We start from the raw sequence: 22,807 nt of genomic DNA, 5'->3' as shown, positions 1-22,807 counted from the left end.
TCCTGTGAGCCATGGTTTGCCTCGCCCCATAGTAGCCTCCTTCCTTTTGAAAGCTGCCAGTTTCAGGGCCCTTGCAAACCCCATGGCTGGTCGGCCAGTTGGGGGGAGGGAGGAATCTGGAGTGGGGGTGGAGGGGGTACCCAAGGGAGACAAAAGTCCCAAACTAGAAGGGGTGTTAGGTGCAAAAGGCTGGGGCACAGCCTTCCACTCATCCACCTCACCTCTGTCCTCAGGTTGTAGCTGTGCAGATGTCGGAGCCCTGCCCCTCAATAAAGTGCTGTGACCAGCCCTGGGGTCTTGATACTTTCTTCTTACAAGCCGTGTCTCACCTGAAGTCTATCCACCCCATTTCTGCCCTTCCTCTGCTGCCCAGGACTTTGGTAGCATAGTCCTCTCCACCAAAGCCTGCTACCGGTGTTGAGTGTGTGGAGACCACAGCTCTATTGCTATCGCTGAGCCACGCCCCCAGCCCCCCACTGGGGGATTCTAGGCAGGGGCTCTACCACGAAGCCACACCCCCAGACCTCACTGGGGGATTTTAGGCAGGGGCTCTACCACTGAGCCACACCCCAAGCCCCTCACTGGGGGATTCTAGGCAGGGGCTCTACCGCTGAGCCACGCCCCTGCCCCTCACTGGGGGATTCTAGGCAGGGGCTCTACCACTGAGCCACACCCCAAGCCCCTTACTGGGGGATTCTAGGCAGGGGCTCTACCACTGAGCCACACCCCCAGACCTCACTGGGGGATTTTAGGCAGGGGCTCTACCACTGAGCCACGCCCCCAGCCCCCCACTGGGGGATTCTAGGCAGGGGCTCTACCACTGAGCCACACCCCCAGACCTCACTGGGGGATTTTAGGCAGGGGCTCTACCACTGAGCCACACCCCAAGCCCCTCACTGGGGGATTCTAGGCAGGGGCTCTACCACTGAGCCACACCCCCAGACCTCACTGGGGGATTTTAGGCAGGGGCTCTACCACTGAGCCACACCCCAAGCCCCCCACTGGGGGATTTTAGGCAAGGGCTCTACCACTGAGCCACACCCCAAGCCCCTCACTGGGGGATTCTAGGCAGGGGCTCTACCACTGAGCCACGCCCCCAGCCCCACACTGGGGGGTTCTAGGCAGGGGCTGTGCTGCTGAGCTGTGTCCTCATATCCACCTCCAGGGAAGCTCTTCCTGTGGGTAATCATAGGGTTTCCTCTTCAGTTTCTTCAGATCTTTGCTCAAGCTTCAGGTCTCACTGCAGTCTCCTTTAACATCTGTCCTGGTGTAAATTGTAGCCCTTCCTAGTACTCAGTAGTCTCTTTCCCTTGTGGCATTTGTCACCCTTGGCATTCTGTTTATCTTCTCTGTAGTTTGGTTTGTTTAGATAGAGTCTCATGTAGCCTCACACTCTGTATAACTTAGGGTCACCCCCTCCTCCTGCCTCCCAATTCTGGGATTGCAGGCGAGCACCACCACGCCTTGCCATTGCGTATGATAGATGCAGTTTTAAGTACCACTAATTTTACAGCAGTATCTGTCAAACAGCAGGTGAGTTGTCCAGATGTCAAACACTTGGGACAGTGGACTGAGTTAGGCCTCTGTGAAGTAGCCAAGCTAAGTGACTCAGGTAGACTCATTCCTTTCCAGCAAGTGTCCAGGGCTGATCTGAGCTGCTTAGGCCATCAGGCAGGGGCCCCTCTTCATTTCCTGTGTAGAAACAAACACCTTTGGCAAAGAACCAAGTCTACATCCTGAAAGGGGAAAAGAAATGGGGCTGGAAAGACACTTTAGTTGAGAGTGCTGGTTGCTTTGGCAGAAGACCTGGGTTAGTGCCACCCAGCACACAATAGCCAGTCCTCAAAATTACCTGTAAAGTCAGGCTTGGGGCAACCAATGGCTTCTCCTGGCCCTTAATCTGTATTTTACTGTCTCCCCTATTCCTGGTTTTTGGTGTCTGGAGACAGGGTCTTACTATAGTCTTGGATGGCCTTGAGCTTGTGATCCTTGGTGCCTCGTCTTCCTGAATGTTCGAACAATAGGCCTTCCCTGCTCAGCTGGTTTTTTATATATTTTAATTTATTGAGGTTTTCATACATGTATAGTGTGTTTTGATACTCTTCACCTCATTCCCGGAAACTCCTGCTCTACAGTGGAATGGATTTGGAACCAGTATGTCAAGTGTCTCTGACCTCCCGGCTGTGGTGAACTAACCCAGAAGCCGCCTGGGCCAGCCTAGAAAGGGGTCTCTAGGAAAGTCTCCCACCCCACCCCCCCACAACCTTTCCATGTGCCCACTTGGAAAACACGCATCCTTGGGCTGTTGCTTGCTACAGTGTAACCCTGAGGAAGGGTAAGAAGATCCAGCCGTGCTTGACAGACAGCATGTGCTGGGAATGGAACATGGCCCTCTGGAAGAGTAGCCAGTGCTCTTGGCGGCTGAGCCATCTCTTTTTTTTTTTTTTTTCTTTTTTTGGTGTATGTGTGTGTGTTCATGTAGTCAGAGAAGCCGGAGAGGGCTTTGATATTTTGGAAGGAGATAACGTGCATTTGTACACTACCAAACTGAACTCTTGTCCTCTTAAAATCAGCAAGCAGTGCGAGCTGGAGAGATGGCTCAGAGGTTAAGGGCACTGACTGCTCTTCCAACAGGTCCTGAGTTCAATTCCCAGCAACCACATGGTGGCTCACAATTATCTATAAAGTGATCTGATGCCCTCTTCTGGGGGTGTAGGTGTGCGTGCAGGCAGAGTACTGTATACATAATAAATAAATATTTAAAAAAAAACATGTTTAAAAAAAAATCAGCAAGCAGTCCCCCACCTCTTTAAAATTGAGATGATGTCTCCAGTAGTCCAGGTTAGCCTTGAATTTCCACGGTCACAGTGGAGGGCCTTGAACTTCTGATCCTCCTGTGTCCATCTCCTGAGTGCTGGAATCAACAGCTATACACTACCCTGCCTGGTTTTATTTGTTGCTGTGGTTTGAACCCAGGGCTTCGTGCACCTTAAACGAGCACTCTACCAACAGCCACAGTTCTGAGACTCTTAAAAGGAAAACAAAAAACAAAAGCTCAGCACAGGAAAACTGGAACCACTGGGGAAAGATAATGAGTTTGCTGGAATCCTGCTGCCCCTGCAACCTGGCACGGAGTTTGCTGATCGCATGCCAGAGTGGTTGGTCAGTCCTACGCAACACCAGCACACAAAACCCCCTGGCCAGCACACGCTTCCTCCCATTCTCACAGCGCCAGGCCTTAAGCTTTCTCCCAGATCGCCCCGTTTCCTAACAGCCCCCAGGAGTGAGATCAGCCTGTGAAAAGGGCTCTGTTTGTCTCCCTCACCGCCCCCTCCACCCATTGTATTAGCAGCCTGCAAAGACAGCAGGAGAGGAGGGCCCAGTGTTGATGTAACAGGCAGGTGGGGGTTTATCCAGTGACATGCTGTACTAGAAGCACAGAGGTTGTTACTTTACCTGCAGCCTCGCACCAGGGCCAAGGTTTGAAATTTGAACATGGGTCTGCAGCCTGGGCTTCTTATCCAGGCTCCCTCCCTCCTCGGTTGCTCTGATGGCAATGCCAGATGGAGCATGGGCCGTTTACTGCGTGTGGAACACACTCATTTCCTGCAGGCTCACAGAATTTCCCAGAGTTCACCTTGAGGGGCCAGAGCTAGGCTGCAGGCTTGCTGATCTAGACCATACCTCCCAAACCATGCCATCCCCTGGTGACCCAGTGGCCTCCTCTGACCCCCAGCTTCCTCCTTCCCTCCAGCGAGTTCCTAGATTCCCTGTCAGTATAAACATTCTGTGTCAGAGGCCACCATTTGAGACTCATTAGATACTTGGAAAGCATCACTTAATTTTTTTTTTTTAAATGTACTCCTGCAACTTTCATTCCTACCTCTTCTGTCCCTGCCACACCCACACATAAAGCTGTTTTCTAGTCTGCAGAACATTCCTTTCTAGGATAGGTGGGGGAGGGGTGTGACAAGAATAGCTTACAGGATAGGCTTTATGGGGTAAGTGTGTGGGAATCTGACCCTGGCCTCTTCCCTTCACTTATTTTATAAAGTACCTGCTCTTTTTTTTTTTTTTTTTTTTTTTTTTATTTAATTGAAGCTCTTATCCTGGAGAAACCTTTCCAAAGGTCATTTGAAAAAGAAGGCACAGAATCTAAAACCACTGAACACTTCTGCCCCACAAGATTCCATCCAAAGCCCTGAAGCATCCTGAAGGACTGTAGCATTTGTGACAGAAACCAGATCCACCACAGAGAGCTGCTACAAAGAAAATGACAAACACTCCTGGAGAAAAGTGGTCTAAAGATTTGAGCCAGGTGCATAAAAATACAGCTGGCCAGTAACTACAGGGAGAAATTCTTAGTCCCGGCTGATCCAGAGTTTACAGAGATCTTTCTGCCCTCTGTCTTCTGAGTGCTGGGAATAAAGGCATATGCCAACATGCCTAGCCAGAAACGATTCTTGACTTCCTTGGCAACCAGGAACAAACTTACAAAGGGAAGATTTATAATGACTGCCTTCTGAAGAAACTGCCCTGCTGGAAAGAGTATCGCTTATGGGGAGAACAAATTAGCCAACTCCCTAGAGTGCCTGCTATAACTTGCCAGTGATAGGTTGGGGGCGTGGCTTAATGGTAGAGCCCCTGCCTAGAATCCCTCAGTGAGGGGCTGGGGGCCTGGCTCAGTGGTAGAGCCCCTGCCTAGAATCCCCCAGTGAGGGGCCGGTGGTGTGACTCAGGGATAGAACTGGGTGTTGGGGACTGAACCTGGGTCCTCTGGAAAAGCAAGTTCTCTTAACTGCTGAGCCGCCGTTCCATCCTTGAATTATTTGTTTTGGGTTATGGTTTGAGAGGTTCAGTCAAACCATCATTGTGGGGAGTGCCTGGCTAAAGAGCATAGTTCAGTCAAGGTGGCCCAGAAGCAGAGATAACAAAGGAAGGAAGGAGACAGGACAAGGTAGCTAAAGACAAGGCCTGGTGAGTTTCTGCAGCTGGGCTCCATCCCCTAAATTTGCCTACCTCCTAGACATCAGTCATATTGTGAACCCATTGAGACACCAGTGATGCATGGGGTGAGAACCCTTGGGATCTAATCGTCTCTGGAAACCCCTCACTGACATACTCAGAAGTGTGCTTTACTTTTTCGCTTGCCATGGACAACTTTTGCAGGAGTGTGTTCTAATCCACCATGTGAGTTCCAGAGTTTGAACTTGGGTCCTCAGGCTTGGCAGTAAGCACCTTTACCCACTGAGCCATCTTTCAGGCCCCATTGAGATACGCATCACACATTTTAAAAACTGCTTTGCTTGGCTGGGCATGGTGGCGCACACCTGTAATCCCAGCACTCAGGAGGCAGAGGCGGTGGATCTCTGTGAGTTCGAGGCCAGCATGGTCTACAAAGCAAGTCCAGGACAGCCAGGGCTACATAGTGAAACCCTGTCTTGAAAAACAAAAACAAACAAAACAAAAAACAAAACAAAACTACTTTGCTAAGTGAGAAACTAAAGGTCAAGGATCTTAGGATTCCGTTTGTGGGACATGTTCAGAATGGGCCAATCCACAAATAGCAGGAGTTCCCGTGGGCAGATGGCTCCTCCCACATTCCCTCTGACCCCAATAGAATGGGCCAATCCACAAATAACAGAAGTTACCATGGGCAGATGGCTCCTCCCACATTCCCTCTGACCCCAATAGCCACAGGCACCGACGCTGTTCTGTTTCTGAAGAGTTGACGCAGGAGCATAGGTAGAGTAAGGGTCACAGTTTATTTTTTGCAGAAGAGAAATCGAAAGTCCACAGCGCAGGGCTGGAGAGGATGGGCCCTGTTGTTGGCATCTGGATCAGCAGTATTAGTTTACAATCTTCTTCCCCTGGGACAGTCAGGGTGGTCACCTTTCTGGAGTAGGCAAAGGCTTTCTTAGAAGTCTCCTCACTCACAGTTCAGTCCGTCACATCTGTGACATTAGATACAGGAATGTTATACACAAGTGTCGCTATGGCGCTTGGGAGGCTGAGGCGAGGCGCCCATCATCTAGCCTGGGCTACACAGCAAGACCCCGTTTCTAAATAATCAGCCAAGCCGGGCGTGGTGGCACACGCCTTTAATCCCAGCACTCGGGAGGCAGAGGCAGGTGGATCGCTGTGAGTTCGAGGCCAGCCTGGTCTACAAAGTGAGTCCAGTACAGCCAAGGCCACACAGAGAACCCCTGTCTCGAAAAACAAAAACAAAAACAAACAAACAAAAAAAATCAGCCAATCAGAGAAAGAGGAGACATTCTGGTTGAGGAGCTTACCAGGGGAAAGGGCAGCGATGTCCTGTGTGTGCTCCTCACGAGGGCTAAACGGGGCCCAGTGGGAGCCCCAATAGACCAGCTTTGATATTCTTCCCAGTGATATTCTTCCCAGAATCCTGTTTGTTTGTTTTTTTTTCCCTAATCTGATCATGTTGGCTATCTCAGACACTAGCTGATCTTCAGTGTTCCTGATCTTGCTTTAAAAAAAAAAAAAAAAAAAAAAGGCGGGAGTTGGTGACACCTTTAATCCCAGCACTTGGGAGGCAGAGGCCAGGAGAACCTCAGCTACACAGTGAGACTGTTTAAACAAACAAATCCCCAAAAGGCATGTTATAGGTTGTGTGTGTGTGTGTGTGTGTGTGTGTGTGTGTGTGTACACCTGTGCATGCAATTGTGGAGGCCACAAGAGGGTGTCAAGATCTCCAAGGGCTGGTGTGGTTTTTGGGAACGAAACTCCAGTTCTCTGGAAGAGCAGCAAGCCCTCTCAGTCCTGAACTCACCAATCCAGCCCCTGACCTTACTGCTTGAGAGATGGCTCAGTGGTTAAGAGCACTGGCTGCTCTTCTAGAGGACCCTGGTTCATTTCCCTCCACCCCCATGGTGGCTGGCAACCATCTGTAACTCTGATCTCAGGTGATCCACTGCCCTCTTCTGGCCGCTACTGGTATTGCACTAATGAGATGTGCATATGGAAATTCAGGCAAAATATACACATAACATAAAAATAAATTCAGGGCTGGGCAGTGGTGCGCATGTTTTTAATCCCAGCACTCAGGAGGCAGAAGCAGAGTTTGAGGCTAGCCTGGTCTACAGAGCGAGTTCCAGGACAGCCAGGGCTATACAGAGAGACTCTGTCTTGGAACCAAAAACAAAACCATCATTATCACAATAAACTCAGGAATTTATTTCAATTAAGAAAAAAGGGGGCCCGGTGGTGGTGGTGGTGGTGGTGGTGGTGGTGGTAGTGGTGGTGGCGGAAGCCTTTAATCCTAGCAACTCAGGAGGCAGAGGCAGGTGGAGCTCTGTGAGTTGGAGGCCAGGACAGCTAGTGCTACACAGGGAAACCCTGACTCGAAAAACCAAAGGGGAAAAGAGAAAAGAAAAGAAGAAAGGGGGCAGTGTTGCATAGATTGGCTAAGGTGTCAAACTCCTGCCATCTCAGAACTTCGAGATAGAGGCAGGAGGATTAGAAGTTCAGGGTCATCCTTGGCTAAGTAATGAGTTCAAGGCCAGCCTAGGCAACCTGAGACCCGATTTTAGAAAAGGAAAACGGAGAGGAGAAGATGAAGAGAGGGAGGGAACTGAGGATGGAATGAGTTGGCTGCGTTCCTGAAAAAGCCAGGATCCCATGTGGCCTCAGCAGGGTGAAGAGAGGGTGGCAGATGACATCAGAGATAAGGGACCAGACGCTGCTGAGATTGCGGACCCTCCCAGAGTACTGTGCCAGTGGAGGGAGTGCAAGCTATGACCGATATGACCTGGTGCCCTCTGGTGGCTGTGTGAGGACCAGGCCGTACAATGAGGCCCTTTATTTTATTTTTATTTTTTTGGTGCGGGGGAGGGGTTTCGAGACAAGGTTTCTCTGTGTTATCTTGGCGGTCGTGAACTCACTTTGTAGACCAGGCTGGCCTCGAACTCACAGCGATCCGCCTGCCCCTGCCTCCCGAGTGCTGGGATTAAAGGCGTGCGCCACCACGCCCGGCGATAGTGCCTCTTTTTGAACCTAGAGTTCTAGGTTTGCTTAGGCTGAGTAGCCAGCTAGTTCTAGGGCTTTCTACTTGTCCTGCCTCCTCAGTGCTGAGATTACAGGTCCCACACCCAAGCTTAGCCTTTGTGTCAGCACTGGGGGCCAGCTCAGACGCTCAGATCCTCATGCTCGCCTTTGTGTCAGCACTGGGGGCCAGCTCAGACGCTCAGATCCTCATGCTCGCCGCGCGGCAAGTACTTCACTCACTGTGTCAATCTCCCGAGACCCCCTCTGAGTATGGTTCTGGGGCCAAGGAAGTTAAATTGCTCCAAGGATGTGATTTACAACCCACCAAGTTCAAAGATTAAGCAAAAAATTTAAACTCTATTGAAAAATGAGCCATTTATTTTTATCTTTAAAGAATTCCCTGCTGGGTGGTGGCGGCGCACAACTTTAATTCCAGCACTTGGGAGGCAGAGGTGGGTGGATCTTTGTGAGTTGGGGCCAGCCTGGTCTACAAGAGCAAGAGCAAGCAGGGTTCTGGACAGCCAGGCCTACACGGAGAAACCCTGTCTCGAAAAGCCAAACCAACCAACCAAATAAACAAAATTCCTGGGTTGGAGGGGGGATGGCTCACTGGGAAAAATCTTAAGATTTACTTATTTATTATTGTGCATACAGTTTTCTGTACTGCATGTACACCTGCAGGCCAGAAGAGGGCATCAGATCTCATTATAGACGGTTATGAGTGACCAAGTAGTTGCTGGGAATTGAACTCAGGGCCTCTGGAAAAGCAGTCGGTGCTCTTAACATCAGAGCCATCTTTTTAGCCCCTGCATCTTTCAAAAAATTTATTTATTGTAATTAATTCATCTCACATCCTGATTGTTACGCCCATGCTTGTATCTTCCTGTATCTTTTTTTGTTGTTGCTGTTTTGGGGTTTTTTGTTTGTTTGTTTATTTGTTTTGTTTTTGAGACAGGGTTTCTCTGTGTAGCCTTGGCTGTCCTAGAACTCACTCTGTAGACCAGGCTGGCCTTCAACTCAGAGATCCACCTGCCTCTACCTCCTGAGTGCTGGGATGAAAGGCATGTGCCACCACACCCAGCCCTGTCTCTCTTTTTTTTTTAATGTTGATGTTTTATTTGTTTGTACATTTATTCATTTCAGAGCTCAAGGATGATTTATTACAACTTAAAAGTAGGAACAATGCTGGGCGATGGTGATGAACGCCTTTAACACCGGCATCTGGGAGGCAGAGGCAGGTGGAGCTTTGAGTTTGAGACCAGCCTGGTCTACAGAGTGAGTTCCAGGATAGCCAGGGCTAAACCAGAGGAACCTTGTCTCAACACAACAAAACAAAACAACACAACAACAACAACAACAACAAACCAACCAACCATCCAACCAACCAAAATCAAAATCAAAACAAAACAAAACAAAAAAATCAACAGGTCAGGCAAACTGAAATCCAAGCAGTTACCCAGAAGAGGAAAATAGAGGAGAAAGATAGAGAGAAAACTATGCTCTCTGTAAGCTACCTCACAGACAGCTACTTGGCAAGGTTGTGTGTGTGTGTTGTGTGTGTGTGTGTCTGGGTGAGTTCATGTGCACAGTGTGTGTGCAGTGAGTGCTCTTAGAGGCCAGAAGAGGGCGTCAGATTCTTTGGAACTGGAGTTGCAGGGGTGTGTGAGCTGCCACGTGGGGGCTAAGAACTGAGCCTAGGATTCTTTACAAGAGTAGCTAGTGCTCCTGAGCACTGAGCCATCTCTTTAGCCTGCAAGCACTTCATCTACAAGCCGAGCAGCTCCAAGACGGCCAGTGACGGCCAGCAGTGACACCACAGGTGTGGACAAGAGTCTTCCCTCCAGTCCCCAGTGTCACCATCCCTGCAGCTACCTTGAGCTCAGATTTCTGGCCTCCAGGAGCATGAGATGAGGGGTGTGTGCATTGTAAGGTACTGGGGTTAGGGCCCTTTGTAAGGGCAAATAAACTGGTACAGCTGAGTTGTACTCACGAGGCCGACTCTCCCAGAAAGAATTGCTTTCCCGCCATGTTACCACTGATTCTTGGAGAAAAAGGAGTCAGGAGTGAGAGGGTTAAACCAGCATGTGCAAAAGCCCTGAGACGTGAGTGTAGCTGAGGTCCCTGCTAGCACCTCAATGGTCCCTGTCACCAGGGTTGGGGAGAAAGAGCCAGAAGGGCCCTACAGAACAAAGCACCATGTGTGAGTCATGCTAAGGTTTGGGGGTTTGTTCCAAGGATGTTGGGAACCGCAGGAGAACTTGAGCTAGGAAACATTCACACTCGACTCAGTTCTGTGTCCATTGCTCTCCACAGCTGGCTCGCTATTCCTTTTCAGAGTGAGATCACAGGTCTACTGAACGCTGACCTTCGCCTGCAGGAGATGCCCAGCAAGGACAGAGGAGGCTCCTGGTTGTTTTCAGGGAGTTCTCCCAGCACACACACACACACACGCCAGATCCTGGCTCTAATCCTCCCCAGGAATCCAAGTGCATGAGCATACCATCCTTTTAGGGAAATACACGTTTCTTACTGATTTCGGCCTCTGAATCACCGATCGCTGACTCACTCCCCCTCACTGTCAAGGGGGAATGAATGATTCAGATTTCATTTTTCTGTGGGAGCATCGTAGCCTACCCTCTGCATCCAGGGTGGGGTAATGACGGAGCACAAAGCGAGCTAGGTGGGAAGAGACTGACATTTCCTTATTTGGCCCCTAGGTTTGTATGTTTTGGTTTTTCTTTTCTTTTTAAAAAATATTAATTTATTTATTATTTATACGTATTCTGTTCACATGTGCACCTGCCTGCCACAAGAGGGCACAAGATCTTATTGTAGATGGTTGTGAGCTGCCATGTGGTTTCTGGGAATTGAACTCAGGACCTTTGGAAGAACAGACAGTGCTCTTAACATCTGAGCCATCTCTCCAGCTCGCTTTTTTTGGTTTTTCAAGACAGGGTTTCTCGATGTAGCCCTGGCTGCCCTGGACTCGCTTTCTAGATCAGGCTGTCCTCGAACTCAACAGAAATCTACCTGCCTCTGCCTCTGCTGGGATTAAAGGCGTGCACCCCCACGCCTAGTTGTTTGGCCCCTAGTTGACTATTGGTGGGGGTAACCAGTGAAGTCAGTTAAAGAATGCCGGGTGACAGGTGAGCATCTCTCCTGGTGAGCCGTCCTTCGTGCGGGGGGGGGGGGGGGACAACAATGGGAGGAAGGAGATGGAGGTGCCATGCTGTCCATAGGAGTGTGGCAGACAAGAAACTAGAAAGAGATACAGAAGTTTTGTGTGAATGAATCTGCCCAGCTTCCAGAAGGAGAAACTGAGGCTCAGGAGTCCTAACTCTTAAATTGTGTGTGTATGTGTGTGTGTGTGTGTGTGTGTGTGTGAGAGAGAGAGAGAAAGAGAGAGAGAGAGAGAGAGAGAGAGAGAGAGAGAGAGAGAGAGAGAGAGAGAGAGAGGTGGTCTCTCGATGTAGATCTGTCTGTTCTAGAACTCTCTTGAAATACTAGGCTGGCCTGAACTCACAGAGATCTCTTGACTGCTGGCCTAGCATGAAAGGCAACACCTGGCTCTTTTTTTTTTTAAAGACAAGGTTTCTTTGTGTAGCCCTGGCTGTTCTGGATGCACTGTGTAGACCAGGATGGCCTTGAATTTACAAAGATTCCCCCTGCCTCTGCCTCCCGAGTGCTGGGATCATAGGCCTGTGCCACCGAGCACAGGCCTATGTTTTGTTTCGTTTTAGATTTATTATTATTATTATTATTTTTCGAGACAGAATTTCTTCGTGTATACTTGGTTGTACTGCACTCCTTTGTAGACCAGGCTGGCTTCGAACTCATAACGATTCCCCCTGCTTCTGCCTCTCGAGTGCTGGGTTTAAAGGCGTGTGCCACTACGCCCAGCTGATTTATTACGTATAGAGTGTTTTGCTTGCATGTACACTTTCAGGCCAGAAGAGGGCACCAGACCTCATTATAGATGGTTGTGAGCCACCATGTGGTTTCTGGGAATTGAACTCAGGACCTCTGGACGAGCAGCCAGTGCTCTCAACCTCTGAACCATCTCTTCAGCCCTCTGTATTGTTTTTAAGACAACTGGCCATGTAGTCCAGGCTAGCCCCAAACTCCCCATGTAGCAAGGGTAACCTTTAACTTTCCTTCAATCTCCTTTCCCCAAACGCTGGAATTACAGGCTTGCGCCACTGCCCTCAGTTTATGTGGTGCTGGGGATCCGACTCAGGGCTTCGTCCACGATAGGCAAATTCCTTACCAACTGAACTACTGCTCAAGCCCCATTCCAGGGCTTTCTATGGACTTTTTTTTTTTCTGGGAGTCGTTAGGAAGGCGCAAAATAAGGGACTGCAGGGTTTTTTGGGTTCGCTGGGAGTCTAGCTGCTAGGCTGGGCCTGAAGCTTATGCTGGGACTCTCAGCTTCACTTTTTCAGACCTAAGGTCCAAGGGTCCAGAATCAACCAGGGCTGGGGGTGGGGTGGGCTGGGGGGGGGCCACCCTAATTGCCTGTCTCCGGAGGATGGAGCGCATGCGTCGCGTACCTCAATTTCCTTGCTCAGGCCCTCCCCGCTACAAAATAACTGAACTTGTGGGTCTCAGCCAATTCCCTGCCTCGAGCCGCCACCCTGAGGGCTGAACCATTGTAGCGTGGAGGATGGACAGCGAAGGGCTCTCAGGTTACTGGTCCCAGGGACGCCATCTATGGAGACGACCCCGGGCTATCTAGGGAATAGCATGGAATCCTACGTCGGGGGGGGGGGTCGCGTCCGTGGCCACAGCCACCGCCGTGTTGCCCTACAACTTCGGTCTCCGCGCCACTCTGCTCCCCACCCCACCCCTGCGCACTTGGTTTGCTCCGTCTTCTCCTGTACTAGGGCTGTGCGCACGGCCCCAAACACAGACCGGAAGGTCCTTGTCGCTCGTGGGTCGGGTCCTCGCGCTCTGCGGGGATGCGATCTGGAGCCATGGCGCTAGCCGTTCGAGTCGTGTATTGGTAAGTCCCTATGACTCCAGTCCCCTCACCCCACCCCACCGGGCTCCTGGTTCTTTATGCTAGGGACTCCCTTCCCGCTCCTGGTCCTTTGTGCCAGGAACGCCCTTCCCTGCTCACCATCCTCTGTGCCAGTGCCCCTCCTCCACCCCCGCTGTGTTCCTCAGTCTTTCTAGCCGGGACTGGTGGCTGAGAACGGTGACTACCCTCCAGACCCCTTCATAGAGAGGGATTTCCAAGTGGGTGGGACGGAGATAACGGGGCTCGGAGCCAGATTCCCCGCATCTGAGCGTCTCACCCTGTGAAAGTCGAACTGGGTCCTCTTTGAACACCTGACTCAGCGCTGAGGGGAGGGGAAGGGTAGCATCGGGTTTCTCTGGGGGACCTTCAACCGCCCCCCCCCCCGCCCCCACAGGGTGTTTCCCTTCCCCCTCTCTGAGCTGCCCTGGGTTAGGGAAGGCTGGAGGATACATGGTGTGGTGTGTTGGGTTGAGACCTAAGCGCTGTTGGGAGGTCTGGGCATGCCCTGGATCTGGATTGTAGTGTGAGGTACAGTGCTCACACCTCCCAGTGTGTCCATGAGAAAGGGAGAATTGAGCCTCGGAATGGTGGTGGTGGTGGTGGTGGTGGTAGTGGTAGTGGCAGCGGCGCACACCTTTAATCTCAGCACTGGGAGGCAGAGGCAGGTGGGTCTCTGAGTTCCTGGCCAGCCTGGTCTGCTTGTTAGAGGAAGCTAGGGCTACGTAGTGAGACCCTGTGCCCCTAAAAGAAAAAGTAGTGTGGGGTAGGTTGTAGGGGCAAGGGTGCAGCCCAGCGGAACAGTGCCTGAAATATACCAGGACCTGGGTTTTGTTCTCAGCAATACAAACATCCCAGAAAACTCTTACTGGCCCCCACCCGTGGGTGCCGGTGCTGTTAAGCCCAATCCTTTCCAGCCTCAGTTTCCCTTTCTGTAGTGCGAAGTGGGGTGACTGCTGGTAGTTACCTGTCAGGTGCCCCTGCTAGAGGCGGGCATAGAAAGGCCAGACATTTCCTCTTGGTGGCTTTTTCTTCATGTGCAGCTGATACTCAGCTGGTATGCAGTAAGTGCTTAATGAGTGCTCACTGAATGGATTCCCCACCCCTGAAGCCCCTTGAGGGAGGCCTAGTTTATCTCCATCCTACAGGGGAAGAAGCCAAGGCTAGGAATGAGGCAGGGCCCCTGGTCCAGCCAGCTGTGTGTGGTCCTCCCCTCCCGCCGCCCCACCTCCAGGGCTCTTACCGGTCCCTGGTTTTTCAGGATGTCTTTCAAAAAGCCTGCCTTGACACGCTGAGGCTCCCGTGAGGCCCCTGCCTGAAATGGGGAGCTTGTCTTTCATAACGGCTGCTGGGGAAGAGTTAGGATTCCGGAGAGAGTGGGTGGGCGGGATTCTACCGAGGCAGCGTTTGTTCCAAGTCACTGTTAACCTCCTCCCCGTTGTCACCACTGCCGCCCTCTCCCGCTGTTTCCCCTCCCCTCCCCCTCTCTTGGCTCCCTTGTGTGTGGTGTCCGCTTAGCTTTCTTCGCATCTCTGCACTGTTACACGCTTCTCTCTGCACGGTACACACGTCTTCCCCTCTTCTGAGGGTCTTTGCCGCCTCCTCAACACCCTCATCTGGATCTCTCTTTATCTTTCTCTCGCTGCTGTCACCTCCCTTGGGCACCTTGCTGCCCTGGTGGACTGCGACAACCCGGGATTCACCTACCAGTGGGGCTTGAGGCTATAAGCCCAAGGTGAGTGAAGTTTCTCAGGAGGGTCTTGAGGTAGGTCGGGGCGGGTACACCGCGGGGGGAGGATTTGCTGGGCCTGGCTGTGATACCCCCCCCCCCCCCCCCGTTTTCAGTATCTCCAGCTCAAGGAGAAGCTAGAAAATGAGTTCCCGGGATGCCTGGACATCGTGAGTCTTGGAATGGGCACAGAATCACCTGGGACTGGGAGGCGGTCGGGATGGGTTAGGCCACACCCCCCCCATCCTTTTTGGCTTATGTTCATCACTCCCTGGGACTTGGCGCACAAGGTATCCCCTGAGAGGTCATCTTAGCCCCCTCTACCGCCTTCTTTCCTCAGTGTGGCGAGGGGACTCCCCAGGTCACCGGGTTCTTTGAAGTGACTGTAGGCGGGAAGTTGGTTCACTCCAAGAAGGTAAGCCCTTGTCCTGCCCGGGAGGGAGGTCTAGGGTGGGCTGAGGTTGGTGTGTGGGGCTTAGCTCAACTCTCTTCCCTTCTCTTCAGAGAGGTGATGGCTACGTGGATACAGAAAGCAAGTTCCGGAAACTGGTGACCGCCATCAAAGCTGCCCTGGCTCAGTGCCAGTGAGTCCTGGAGGCAGAGGTAAGGGGACTGCTCTGTGTGTGTGTGTGTGTGTGTGTGTGTGTGTGTGTGTGTGTGTGTGTGCGCGCGCGCGCATGCGTATCCTTCCCCTGAGTATAGACTCACTGTGGGAGGTGGCCACATCCCAGGGGCCCCTGGAGTGAGGAGGGCTGAGAGTCATAGCTGGTGGATTGCAGACTGGTACTGCAGACGGGGTGTGGGGAGGGGCTTGCCTTGCCGTTAGTGGCCCTTCTTGATTCTGGAGTGGAAGATGCTAAAGGAAATCAAGCTTGTGGCTGAGGCTGTGGCTCCGTTGATGGAGTGCTTGCCTACCACGCAGGGAGCTCCGACTTACCCTTTAATCCCAGCACTAGGTAGGGAAGGCAGGAACGAGCCCTTCCTAGGCTGAGGCAGAAGGATTGCCACCAGTTAGAAGCCAGCCTGGGCCTCATGAGACCATGGCTGAACAGAACAAAACAGTGGGGCTGGAGAGATGCCTCAGCAGTTAAGAGCGTTGGCTGCTCTTGGAGAGAATATGGGTCCATTGGTTTTTTTTTTTTTTTTAAGATTTATTTATTTATTATGTATACAGTGCTCTGTCTGCATGTAGTCCTGCAGGCCAGAAGAGGGGGCCGTATCACATTACAGATGGTTGTGAGCCACCATGTGGTTGCTGGGAATTGAACTCAGGACCTCTGGAAGAGCAGTTAGTGCTCTTAACCACTGAGCCATCTTTCTAGCCCATGGGTCCACTATTGACAGAGTGGTTCGTTATTATCTGTAACTCCAGTTCCAGAGGATCTGACAACTTCTTCTGGCCTCTGAGGGGACTGCAAACACACACACACACACACACACACACACACACACAGCATACACACAGCACACAGATATACATGCAGGCAAACACTTCATATGCATAAAAAAACAAACCAAATTAGGCATAAAAGAATTGGCATTGTGAGCCTGTGATCCCAACATTTTGGAGATAGAGGCAGGAGGACCAGGCCTATAATCCCAGCACTCAGGGAGGCAGAGGCAGGCAGATCTCTGTGAGTTCGAGGCCAGCATGGTTTACATAGTGAGTTCAGGGCAGCCAAGGCTACACAGGAAAACCCTCTCTTGAAAAAGAACACACACACACACACACACACACACACACACACAAAGAACACACAGAGAGAGAGAGAGAGAGAGAGAGAGAGGGAGAGAGAGAGAGAGGGAGAGAGAGAGAGGAGAGAGAGAGAGAGAGAGAGAGAGAGAGAGAGATCAAGGTTCTCCTTCATTACACAGTGAGTTTGCTGCCAGCTAGGGTTATGTGAGACAGTCTTTTAAAAACCTGGGGCTGGAGAGATGGCTCAGAGGTTAAGAGCACTCACTGCTCTTCCCTGAGTTCAATTCCCAGCAACCACGTGGTGGCTCAAAACTATCTATAATGCCATCCAATGCCCTCTTCTGTCATGCAGGCAGAGTACTATATACATAATAACTAAACCATTAAATTAAAAGAGCCTCTGGGGCTGTGAGATGGTTTGGGTTAAGAACACTTGTTGCTTTTGCCTAGGTTCGATTCCCAGCACCACACTGGGGTTCACAACGAAACCCAAGTCCAGTTCCAGGGAATCTAGTGCACTCTGCTGACCTCCATGAGCACCAAGCACTCAGGTTCTTATAGACAAAACACTTAACACACTTCTAAATGGATACATCTAACAACAAAATGATGCTAGAGAGCCCTGGCAGTTTGGCCCTGGGTCACCTTTGTCCCTTTGACAGAAAATAGTTTTTGATGCATTGGGCCATGTGGGCTTTGGGCATCCCAAAGACTGGTGTCTGTCCCGTGTGTTGGGCAATTCAGCCCTGTTTCCTAGTCACACCACATTCTCAGTTTTATTTTATTGTACTGGGAGTTGAACTCTGTCTTACACACGCTAGGCAGGCCTTCTGCCACGGAGCCTTGCCCCCATCCCCTCACTGGGGGAATTCTAGGCAGGGGCTCTACCACTGAGCCACGCCCCCAGCCCCTCATTGGGGGATTCTAGGCAGGGGCTCTACTACTGAAGCACACCCCCAGCCCCTCACTGGAGGATTCTAGGCAGGGGCTCTACTACTGAGGCATGCCCCCAGCCCCTCACTGGGGGATTCTAGTCAGGGGCACTACCACTGAGCCACGCCCCCAGCCCCTCACTGGAGGATTCTAGGCAGGGGCTCTACCACTGAGCTACCTTAATTTTTTGGAGACAGTTCCATCAGGTTGGCCGAGCTGGCTTGAACTCACACTGGATCCTAGGCTTTGCTTTGTTTTTGTTTTCTTGCCAGTTGTTCCAGACATGCTTTAAGCTCAGCCTCTGCTGAGCCAGCATTGGCTGGCCTAGTGAGAGCCAAGTTCTAGTTTCCCAGCACTCGGGAAGCAGAGACAGGCAGATTGCTGTGAGGTCGGCCTGGTCTACAAAGTGAGTCCAAGACAGCCAAGATAACGCAGAGAAACCCTGTCTCCATCGCTCTCCCTCCCCGCCCCCCAAAGTCCTAGTTTCTGACTCCACAATCTAGAAGATACCTTCCTTCTATCCTCTTGCCTTGGTATTAGTTCCTGTCCCTTGGTCTAGAATTGGGTATCCCATACCCCATGGACTTGATGCTTATTCCCAGCATGCTTTGCACTAAGAATCTAGTTACAGTTTTAGCTCTGCCACGCTCACCTGTGAAAGCTGACATAGGCTTGCTGCAATTGCAGGAATGTGTCACCACACCTGGCTTCACTTTCCCTTTCATAGTTCCCACCCCCCAACACCTGCGTAACCCTAACCCTGACTGTTTTCTCCCTCTCTCCACAGTCCTGAGACCTCCTGGCCATCTCTCTTGGCAGCCGCTTCATGACCGGAAGGACTGAAATGTCTCAAAGACCTTGGTCTTTCCTTGATGTTCCTGCGGCCACCAAGTCTGGCCAGAGATTGCCTCTGTGTGTGTGTGTGTGTGCCTCCCCAGAATCTTACGTATGCACAGGCTCTGCCCTCCTCACCACTCCCTGACTCCTCCCCCAACCCCCCCCCCCCACCATGTGCATCTACCCTCTTGCCTTGGTTTCCCTTCTCCAGCTCAGACTACAAGATGATGTGCAGCCATGTTGCCAGCTGCTTCCAGTTGAATAAAAGTTGGATGAGGCACCCGAAGGGAGATGCTGTTTTGGCTCACAGTTTCACGCCGCGGTCCACCCTGGCAGGGAGGCCAGGGTAGCAGGCACTTGAAGAAACTGCTCCCATTGTATCTGTAATCAGGAAGCAGAGAGATGGGGTCCCTGAGATGGCTCAGCAGGCCGGGTGGTGGTGGCAGCACATGTCTTTAATCCCAGCACTCGGGAGGCAGAGGCAGGTGGATCACTGTGAGTTTTAGGTCAGCCCGGTTTACAGAGGGAGTCCAGGACAGCCAAGGCTACACAGAGAAACCCTGTCTCAAAAGAGATGGCTCAGCAGGTAAAGGCGCTTGCTGCCAAGACCAATGGCTGAGTTCCATCCTTAGGACCCACATGGTGGAAGGAGAGAACCAACTCCTGAAACTTGGCCTCTGACCTCCATTGCCTGCTTTGGCAAATATCCTGGAGAGTGTGCACGTGCATGTGTGTGCTCTCAGCCAGGTGTGGTGGCGCAGGCCTGTAATCCCAGCACTTGGGAGGCAGAGACAGGTGGATCTCTGTGAGTCGGAGGTCAGCAAGGTCTTCAAAGAGTTCCAGGACAGCCAGGGCTCTTACACAGAGAAACCCTGTCTTGAAAAACCAAAAAGAAAAAGAAAAAGAAAAGCATGTGTGCTCTCCCTCTCACACACAAACAAGCTAAGTAAAAACGCAATAAGCAGAGTGAAGAAGACGTGCTACTGCTCAGCGCATATAGTCTGGGATCCCCCAACTCTGGTTCCATTCATAGTTGGCGGGAGAACCATCTCTCGGTGGTTAAGAGCACTGGCTGCGCCGGGCATGGTGGCGCATGCCTTTAATCCCAGTCCTGGAGAGGCAGGGACAGGTGGATCGCTGTGAGTTTGAGGCCAGCCTGGTCTACAAAGTGAGTCTCGAAACCCCCCCCACCCCCCAAAAAAACAAAACCAACAACAAAAAACGAACAAAAAGCACTGGCTGCTCTTCCAGAGGACCCAGGTTTGAGTCTCAGGACCCGTGTGGTAGCTCACAACCACCGGTAACTCCAGCTCCAGAGGGTCTCATGGTCTCCCCTGGCCTCCTTGGGCACTGGGCATGCACTTGGTGTGTATACATGCAGGTAAACACCATATACATGAGATGATCATTTTTTAAAAAAAGATGGTAATTCCAGGCCGGGTGTGGCATTTAATCCCAGTATTTCAAAGGCAGAGGCAACCCAATGGGAGAAAAGGGGTCCCAAAGGCAGGTAAGGGATTCAGAGACACCCTCTACTCTTCCACAAGAACCAAGCTGCACAACCCTAACACATGCAGAGCACCCAGGTCAGACCCACGCAAGCCTCCCGTCAGTGCAGTCTCTGTGTGAGGCCCTGAGGCCTGCTTTGTCTATTCTGTATCTTCCTCTTTTTTTTTTCCCCCCTTCTTTTTTTTGGTGGGGGCGATTAGGAGAGGATGTCCTCAACCCCTCTGGCTCCTACAGGAATTACCAATTTTTTTTTGTTGTTGTTTTTTGTTTTTTGAGACAGGGTTTCTCTGTGTAGCCTTGACCATCCTGGACTCACTTTGTAGACCAGGCTGGCCTCGAACTCACAGCGATCCGCCTGCCTCTGCCTCCCAAGTGCTCCCAGTAGATTCTCGATTTTGTCAGGCTGTCAGACAAGTGGATGGCCTTGGACTTGCTCTGTTGTCCATCCGATGCTCAGGCTTCTGGCATCGGTCCCCATGCCCCCCCCCCCCTCAGCATCTTGTTAATTGATGCTTACACAGCACTTCCTCAGATACCTGCTGCACTTTCTCAGCCATTCTACTGTGACTTCGGGTGTACATTTTGTTTAAACACCTGAGTTCTGTTCTTTTGTTGTGTACCAAGGCCTTGAATTGCCTGTGGTGCCATCCTCCCATTGCAAAGGTCACATGAGGACACTTGTATAGTTTACTTCCTTCTGAATTGAGGAACTTTGGCCCTTCCTCTGGTCGGGAAGGGCAGGGGGACTGGAAAAGTTTAATTTTGTGTCCGAAGTGGCCCTGATGCCACTTATTGGAGATATAAGAAGACTATAGGTGGGCAATGCATGCCTGTAATTTCAGCACTCGGGAGGCAGAGGCAGGAGGATCGCTGTGAGTTCAAGGCCAACTGGTCTACAAAGCAAGTCCAGGACAGCTAAGGCTACACAGAGAAACCGTCTCGGAAAAACAAAACAAAAAGGAGGCGGCAAATTGGAGAGATGTCTTAGAGGTTAAGAGCACTGCTTGCTCTTCTAAAGGTTCTGAGTTCAATACCTGGCGCCCGCTTCTGGTGTACATGCAGGCAAAACACTGTGTACATAATAAATCTTGGGGCTGGGGGGTGGAGGCTCACGCCTTTAAATCAGCACTTGGAAGGCAGAGGCTGGAGGATCTCTGTAAGTTCAAGGCCAGCCTGGTCTACAAAGTGAGTTCAGGACAGCCAAGATAACACAGAGAAACCCTGTCTCAAAAAACCAAAACCAAAAGAAGTTTTTTAAAATCTGGGCTGGGGGCTGGAGAGATGGCTCAGAGGTTAAGAGCACTGGCTGTTATTCCAAAGGTCCTGAGTTCAATTCCCAGCAACCACATGGTGGCTCACAACCATCTATAATGAGATCTGGTGCCCTCTTCTGGCGGGCAGGCACACAGGCACACATGGGGGCAGAGTACTCTATAAATAATAAATAAATAAAATGTTAAAAATAAAATAAAAATCTGGGCTGGAGAGATGGCTCAGCGGTTAAGAGCACTGGCTGCTCTTCCAAAGGGTCCTGAGTTCAATTCCCAGCAACCACATGGTGGCTCACAACCATCTATAGTGAGATCTGGTGCCCTCTTCTGGCCTCCGGGTGTACATGCAGACAGAGCACATAATAAAAACAAGAACAAACAAACAAACAAAAAAACAAGGTGGCTGGCTGGCAAGATGGCTCAGGTGTAAAGGTGATTGCTGCCAAGCTTAGTGACGTGAATGTTATTCGTTTGTTTGTTTGTTTTCCTGGAATCCATAGGGCAGCAGGAGAGCATCAGGAACTTTTGGCTAGCCTCGACTCCATGAGCCATGGTCTTTAGAAACCAGGACACACTGGCCGCTGTGGAGCACTCCTGTAATATCAGCACTAGGGGAGGCAGAAGCAGGTGGAGCTCTGTGAGTTCGAGGCCAGCCCGATCTACAAAGTGAGGCCAGGACAACCAGGACTACACACAGAGTAGTCTTAAAAAAAAAAAAAAAGAGTGAGACAGCCAAGGCTGTCCAGAGAAACCCTGTCTGGGAAAAAACAGAAACAGGAGCCGGGCGTGGTGGCACATGCCTTTAATCCCAGCACTCAAGCACTCAGGAGGCAGAGGCGGGTGAATCACTGTGAGTTCGAGGCCAGTCTGGACTGCAAAGTCCAGGACAGCCAATGCTACACAGAGAAACATTGTCTTGAAAAAACAAAACAAACAAGCAAACAATAACAACAACAAAAAACAAAACAAAACAAAACAAAACAAACCCCCCCCCAAAACCAAAAACCCTGAATTCTAACAGCGCCCTCTTGTGGTCAGGCCTGGAAGTTTCACCACCAAGACAGGCAACTAGTTTCTCCCATTTCCCGTTTGCCTGCTTCACAGGAGGCCTTGTAGTTGGTAACCACACAGCCTATAATCTGTTCAGATTGCCTTTTCCCATTTAGCAAAGGCTTACCTCAGGCCTGATGGCACAGGCCTGTGTTCTCATCTACTCTGGGAGGCCAAAGGACGAAGACCTCAAGTTCAAACCTGGCACTGGGCTCCAGGCTAACACTCTCTTATCTCAATACAGAGTTAAAGAATGTTGGGGATCTACCCATCTGGCCTGGTGCAGAATACTTACATCACTCTAGAAAGTTCTATTGGGAAGCATTGGTCTACATTCTAAATTTAATCATTTTTTTTTTTAATGTAAAATTTACTTGTATAAACATTTGCCTGGGTGCAGGGAACTTAACCTAGCTAGGTTCCTCTGGAAGAACAGCCAATGCTCTTTTTTAAAAAAAAAATATTTATTTATTTTATGTATATGAATGCTCTATCTGCATGTACACCTGCATGTCAGAAGAAGGCATCAGATCACATTGTAGATGGTTGTAAGCCACCATGTGGTTGCTGGGAAGCCACAACGCCCGGCTTTTTTTTTTTCTCACTCCAAGTAAAAAAGAGGTCTGGTGAGTCAGGCATGGTGGCACATGCCTTTAATTCTAGCACTTGGGAGGCAGAGGCAGGCGGATCTCTGTGAGTTCGAGGCCAGCCTTGTCTACAAAGTGAGTCCAAGACTGTTACACAGAGAAATCCTGTCT

At 50.9% G+C, this 22,807-nt stretch overlaps 1 protein-coding gene across 1 annotated transcript; it reads left to right on the top strand.

Annotated features, from left to right (window-relative positions):
* The first annotated feature begins 12,980 nt into the window (after positions 1 to 12,980).
* On the top strand, positions 12,981 to 18,325 carry Selenow (selenoprotein W). Its single transcript, XM_051161984.1, has 7 exons — positions 12,981 to 13,009; positions 13,073 to 13,191; positions 14,746 to 14,759; positions 14,870 to 14,923; positions 15,094 to 15,168; positions 15,258 to 15,356; positions 18,170 to 18,325. The coding sequence occupies exons 1-6, from the start codon at positions 12,981 to 12,983 to the stop codon at positions 15,339 to 15,341; spliced, it is 375 nt and encodes a 124-aa protein (XP_051017941.1). The 3' UTR covers positions 15,342 to 15,356; positions 18,170 to 18,325.
* Positions 18,326 to 22,807: the final 4,482 nt, after the last annotated feature.

Source organism: Acomys russatus, chromosome 19 (genome assembly GCF_903995435.1).
Source record: "Acomys russatus chromosome 19, mAcoRus1.1, whole genome shotgun sequence".
Classification (NCBI taxonomy): domain Eukaryota; kingdom Metazoa; phylum Chordata; class Mammalia; order Rodentia; family Muridae; genus Acomys; species Acomys russatus.
The sequence above is the reverse complement of the archived record's forward strand: the minus strand, read 5'-3'. Positions and strand labels throughout refer to the sequence as shown.